The sequence below is a fragment of the Mus caroli genome, chromosome 2 (assembly GCF_900094665.2).
Source record: "Mus caroli chromosome 2, CAROLI_EIJ_v1.1, whole genome shotgun sequence".
Taxonomy (NCBI): domain Eukaryota; kingdom Metazoa; phylum Chordata; class Mammalia; order Rodentia; family Muridae; genus Mus; species Mus caroli.
Genome location: NC_034571.1, coordinates 63,010,613 through 63,017,019, shown reverse-complemented (window position 1 = coordinate 63,017,019; position 6,407 = coordinate 63,010,613). Strand labels below are relative to the sequence as shown.

At 50.3% G+C, this 6,407-nt stretch overlaps 1 protein-coding gene across 1 annotated transcript in view; it reads left to right on the top strand.

The window, feature by feature from the left end:
* The first annotated feature begins 779 nt into the window (after positions 1–779).
* The window catches only part of Stk39 (serine/threonine kinase 39), a 260,743-nt gene continuing 255,115 nt past the window's right edge, over positions 780–6,407 (top strand). The window contains exon 1 of the mRNA XM_021156379.2: positions 780–1,408. Within this exon, the coding sequence (XP_021012038.1) occupies positions 1,165–1,408 (244 nt within the window). The 5' untranslated portion in view covers positions 780–1,164. The remainder of the gene's footprint in view (positions 1,409–6,407) is intronic.

Sequence of the window (6,407 nt, the reverse complement as noted above, 5' to 3'; positions counted from 1 at the left end):
TAGTGGTCACCTCTGGGAGGGATGAGAGTCGAACATTCAAATGTGACACCTGCAATTAGAAAGATCTCTGGTTTTGCCACAGCTATTTTAAAGATGAGGTAATTCGGGGAGTGTTGAAAAAGCAGCATTTATTCAAAACTTTCCATTGCAGTTAATTTATGGCCCAGTAGGTTCATAGTGTCCTGTCAAAGAAACTTGCCGTCTGACCTTAGGGTCTTAAAGGGTTAATGTGACTGTTTATGTATTCATTTGTACTTGGTATCGAACCAAGGACTTTAAGTGTATTAAGCTGGCACTTTACCACCGAGCATGGTTTTAAGCGCATAAAAGGTGCTGGGGATAGAACCATAGCATGCTAGGCCAGCGCTCTGATTCTGAGTTACAGTCCTTTCTCCTCTTGTAACTTCACTGCCCCTGACATCACCTTCCTGGGGTCCAAGTGGCTTTGAACAAAAGAGAAAGCCGGGGATTTAGGGAGTCGGGTTTCATTTCAGAGCGGCTCCGGCGATTACTTTAGGCAAGGTGCGAAAGGGCTCCTGCCAGGTAAAGCACCGGAAAGTTACAAGTTGGGTTATTTTTTAACCGGCGTCCTACAAAACCGACGCCGTGTAGGTGTCTCCCTCGCTAACTTGTAAAAGAACTCCAGGTTCTTTCGCTCGCTCGGGGAGAGTTAGCAGGCTGAGAATCTGGCAGCCGTTCAACGACCCCGCCCTCGGAGTCCCAGGGGGGCTTCTTCGGGAGAGTGCAATTGTCTAGGGCGGAGGCGCAGCAGGGCAGGAAGGGTGCGGGGCAAGCCCCGAAAGCACCCCCGAAGCCACCCAGCTCCCAGCGCGTGGAAACTTCCCTGGCGGCGAGCAGGACGGGAGGGGGCGGCGGTTCCCCTCGGCGCTGAGAGCACCGTGCGCGCGAGGATCGGGGCGCGCGGCGGGCGCGGCGGCCGCCGCCTCCTCCCGTCCCCGCCTCCGCGGCGCAGCCTCCTCCCTCCGCCCGGCTCGGCCTCCGGCTGGCTCCCTCCCCTCGTGGCAGGCTCCGGCGGCGGCGGCGGCTGCGGCGGACGGGGAGGGCGTGCGCCGGCCGAGAGGTGTGGGCGACGAGGCTAGGGAAGTTTCAAGTGGAAGGTCGTCCGCCGGCCGGCGCGTCCCCTCACTCTCCTCCCGCAGCATCATGGCGGAGCCGAGCGGCTCGCCCGTGCACGTCCAGCTTCCCCAGCAGGCGGCCCCGGTGACAGCGGCGGCGGCGACGGCCCCGGCGGCCGCGACATCAGCACCGGCCCCGGCCCCGGCCCCGGCTCCGGCGACGTCCGCAGCCCCGGCCCCGGCTCCAGCTGCGGCTCCAGCCCCGGCCCCGGCAGCTCAGGCGATCGGCTGGCCCATCTGCAGGGACGCGTACGAGCTCCAGGAGGTTATCGGTCAGTGCGGAGGGTGCTGCGGGGCCGGTCCAGGCCGGGCGCCGAGACTGGGCGCGAGTGGGTGCGGGATGCGGTTCTCCTGCCTGCCTGCACGCCCAGAGGCAGAGCGGCCGGCTTCGGGGCCTACCGGCTTCAACAGTTATTTTATTGTCTTTTTTAATTTTTAATTTGTCCCTTCCTTCCCTGAGCGCGGCTGCTGCAGGAGGTGGCGCGGCGGATGTGACTCGCACTGCAGACGAGCTGCAGGCTGCAAACTTTTATCTCCCGGATCGCCGGGGCGGCGGAGCTGGAACCCAGTAACGCCGCATCCTCCTCCCCCCTCGAGCCCTGGGGCCGCAGCTCGTGGCCGCTGACCACGCGGATGGGCTGCCTGGGCGGGGTGGGGATGCGGGGGCGCCGCCCTGGGCTTCCGCGCCCCCGCGCCGTGCTGGGTGAAACGCGTCCTGGGAGACCCTGCGGGCATAGCTGCGCCTCTGCCTCCTGCCACGACCTCTCGGTGGGTAGCCCAGCCACGTAGTAGTGGCAGAGGCCCAGGCGCCTGCCCAAACCAGGGAGGATGCTGGCCTTCTTCTGACAGCCGCCGCATGCTCGCCCTGCAACCCGGCTCTGCGCGCGGTGCGCCCGGTACCTGCCTCCCTCCTTGCGGGCGCGCCGCCTGCTGCCAGCCCCGGGGCCGGTGAGCGGCCGCGCTGGCCTTCTGCCCTGCGCCGGGAGGATCTGCTGGGGTGAAACTCGAGGCTGTCCACGATCCGCGCCCAGCCTTTGGGTGTCTCCTAGGCAGCTCACTAATACCATCTTATCTTACATTTTTAAATACCTGGCAAAGTCGAGAGGCAAGAAGCCCGCGTTACTTTTCTTTGAGCCAAACACGTGTAGGGCCAGGATATTTGTGGTGTCCTCTAGCTTAGAACCTTACCTAAAGGTTCATTCTCTTAGAAGTTTTGTGCCTCACGGATGCTGCCAGGCAAAGTGGGCCCCATCATATAACCTTATGAACTCTGGACTGGGGATGTTGCTGGCTCATAATCTTGATATTTAAAGATGGGGGTGGGGGGAAATTCAAGTTATCTTTTTCTTTCATTCAAAAAAGATTTCTCTATTTTTCCTCTTGAACAATTATAATTAATATAACTTCACTAGACACTCCAAGGAACCCCTTTTATGTCGTGTGTGAATGAGACTTCCAGCAATGCATAAATACACATAATAATATACATATATATGTTATATGTATATATTTGTGTGTTTGATAGGCAGAAATGTGTATATGTGTAGTAATTATGTACTTTGGAATGCAAAGGCTGCATATAGTCTTTATAGACATTTATAGACAAAATTCTCCTAGTATCTTTCATAACTTTTAGCTAAAGACTCTTCAGGGATGGATCTTGAAGTTTCTGTCAGGATTTAATAACACCAAGTGCTTTCAAAGCCCAGAGTCCTCAGTGAAAACTATTTTAGCCTCGCATGTAAGGCTCTTCACTCTGAACTTCTTTGCTGCTCCTTGAGTTCTTACATTCTCACAGTGATTGCTGATTGCTGTCATTGCAGGCTCTTCCCTACCATGCTCACACACACAATGGACACGCATACACATACATAGTACATACAAACATACATACATACAAACATACATACATACATACATGTGTATTGATATCGAAGACTGAAGCAGGGCCATTCCTAGGGACCTTTGCCTAGTCAGTCTTGCTCAGAGTCCAAGGACAAAGTGAGTATCTTTGGAGAAGTTTGCACTTCTCCCAGGACATAGTTAGGTGGCTCCTTTTGACCCCTTCTTTATATACTCTGAAGTCCCTATCCTCATTGTTATTGATTGCTCATCAAGGTCTTGGGGCCTTCTAGGTTCTGTGCATGTGTTGGCAATGCAGGTAGGCATGATTAAATCATGTGCTGATGAGTTAGGAGATACGGAAGAATGATCCTATAGGATGTGCTGAAGGAGTGCACAGAGATGGAGGGATACAGATACTCTGCATGGGGGAGTCTGGCTGATTCTGCACTGAAGTCCCAGGCAGAGCTTGTGCGGTGCTGAGTTATTCCTGTTGCTGCCTTCCGTAAGCAACTCTGAATTGAGTTGGTTGGTCTCTCCCACCACACAGTTTTCCCTAGGATCCAGAACAATTTACATACAACTAATTTATATTCTTATGTTGTTAATCATTAGGGTTAAAATGTAAGCCTTGACTCTGGGAACAGTATTTTGAGCTGGCTTCTTTTGTGAGTTAAGGAATAAAATCTTTTTTAGTTTAAGTAGGATTAATTACAAGGCCTTCCCTGCTTGTGGTATCAGTGTTAATTATAGTTGGTTGATTTTTAGTGAAGAGGAAAGATTTACCTAGGGGATTCAAGAACAGAAAGACCTGCTTGTTTCATTTCTGGTTTTACACATTGTTCAGCTTTTCTATGATTTATATTTATCTCACATTTTCCCATCCTAACAGACAGGTATTTGGAAACCCTTATTATTGACAAATGGCTGGAACAGGGTTCTGCAAGGGCTGAATATCTCCCTTTAGCCTTTCGTGCTGGTTGAGGCATTCAGGGCCAATTCGTGGTTAAGCACTTTGCCTTAAACATTATATTCAAGAAGTTAGCAGTACAGATACCAAACCAGTTTGAAAGTCAAAGCCAGTCAACAGCAGTGCCTCTCCCTGCCATACAGCAGGTGTCCTATGATGCGATTCCAGCAGTTTGAACCACAACCAGCAGGAGGCTCAGATGTGCCAGAGCCTGGAGCCCCGGGAGGCAGGGTGCTTCACCTTCCAGCGTGGCACAAAGCACAGGCACCTTTTCTTCTGCTTCCTTCTGGGTCCGGGACAGGGCCTCAGTATTAGGACGGGCTAAGTTTTCTAAAACCCAAACAGACCAGGTCCAGTTATTTGAGTTCTTCTGTTTTAGAAAAAACAAACACAGGACTTTCCAAGTCTAAAAATAAAGTTTGTCTGTGTGGAGCTTGCCGTTCTGTTGTAAAAGAAACAGAGAAACTGTAATGCTATTAGGCGTAATCTGGTTCAGAAGTTTAGGCATGACCTAGAAATAATGTCCAGTCTGCCGGACGGAGCTGTATAGCCCAAACAGGGGCGACACACGGGATTATTGAGTTCCTGTGCTCAGGGCATGCCCGATGTTTCTGGGTTCTGGACAAATAACTGTTCTTTGGAGAATTTCAGATCTCTTCGTGATCTCCAACTTTGCCCATCTGACCTCGCCTTCGGAGTCCTTCTGCAGAGGCATGAAGGGCACCTGAGCCATGCCAGCTGAAAACTTGAGTTTGTTGGCAGTATTAATAGGATCGCCTTGACTCTCTAAACAAAGAATAAAAGATGAGTTATGTAAACATTGACTCGGGCATCCGTAATAGAATGGACAGACAGACAGCCTCAGTGAACTTCTCTCCTCGAACGAGGTCTGTCTTGGCAGTATCAGTTTCTGAATTTGAATCAGGTAATTCCAGAAGTGCTCTTATCTCCCCTAATTTTCCACCTAGAAACAATAAATAGACGCACTGCCTCTGAATGTTTGATTGTCTTCCTTATTTTTTCTTCTTCTTCTTCAGGAAAGACCTTTCTTTATGTAATTTTTGTGTCTGATTTCTCCATGGTGCCTGACGTTTTCTCCTTTCCCCCACGGTGGTCCTTTGGAGTGATCTGAAAGGAACACTTATCTGCAGTCTTAGGCAACAGAAAACAACTAGACTGAGGTGAAGTAGGGGTCCCTCTGCTCATTTTGTTGTCTCTCCTGAGGCTGAGGTCCACAAGTTCTTTCCAAGACTCAGGTAACAGGGCTGGTGGTCACTTGAAAGAGCATCAAATTGAGATCTGCAAACAGTCTAGGGCACTCTCAGAGCCTCTGGGAAGGTCCACGGTCTGTGGATTAGCACTTGGGTTGTGACAGCCTAGAGGTAGTTTGAGGACAGTGGGTGGCTGCATCGGACAGTCTTTGGGAGAGCTGAAGCCCTGGATCTCCTGGCCTTTATGCCAGCAACCTTAGTGTTTTCCTTTGACTTCCATTAGGGTCTTTTTCCCATGTCCCTCCTTCCTTCCCTCCCTTCTGCCTTTTCTTCCTTCCCTTCCCGTCTCCCTCCCCCCTCTTCCCTTTCTTCCTGCAGTAGAGTACTGAGATAACCTGGTTGAAGTTAGGGATTTGATTTTTAGCTGCCTAACTTTTTAAAATGTACAGAGGAAAAGAAGCACCCAATGGCTCACTTTGTGAACAATGTGGTAAGTTAGACGTAGACATTTTGCCACTTTAGCTTGTGGAGTGTGTATGTGGCCTGCTAGAGTGGCACTCTTGTCTCTGAGCCTCAACTCCAGCCTTTAGCCATTTTTTTTTAAAAGTATACAGTTCAATGGCATTGACTGTATTCCTAACAAGCATGCTCTTTTAAATCTGCCAGTGAGATTGGTGAGTGGGAAAACTCTCAAGGTTAAAAGAAACTTCTGGAAGACAGACTGCTATCTCTGCTTATTTTTGTTCTGTTTTGCTTTGTTATTTGATTCATGACCAATAATGTGCACTCCCCCCTTCCTCCCTCCTGCCTTGACTCTTATGGCTTATCTTACAGTACATTTTGAATGGTGTTTAAAAATAAATGTCAGCCATGATGACTCCAGAGTCAGAAGCCGTGGTCTGTTTGTTTCGTGTCCTGCTATGGTTTTCTCTGGTAGTTGTGACCAGTTATTTGTGAGTTGTGAGTAATTTGTTAGAATTTGTTCTAACAAATTACTTAGATGTGCCTGTACACAGTTTCCACATGGGTAGCCCGAGCAAAATAGGTTTGTGAGCGTGTAAAACACTTACTTAGAACAGTGCTTGGCACGGGGCACACTCAATTAGTCTTAGCCCTAACTTCTGTAGAACCTCGCTTGCTAATCTGACTCAAGTTATCAGGACAAAACACAGTCCTGGCTTTTCAGGCCTTTGAAGTGGCTTCAAGAGTTTACTCTGCTTGGTTTCTGCCAAGGGGGGTGGGGGGGGG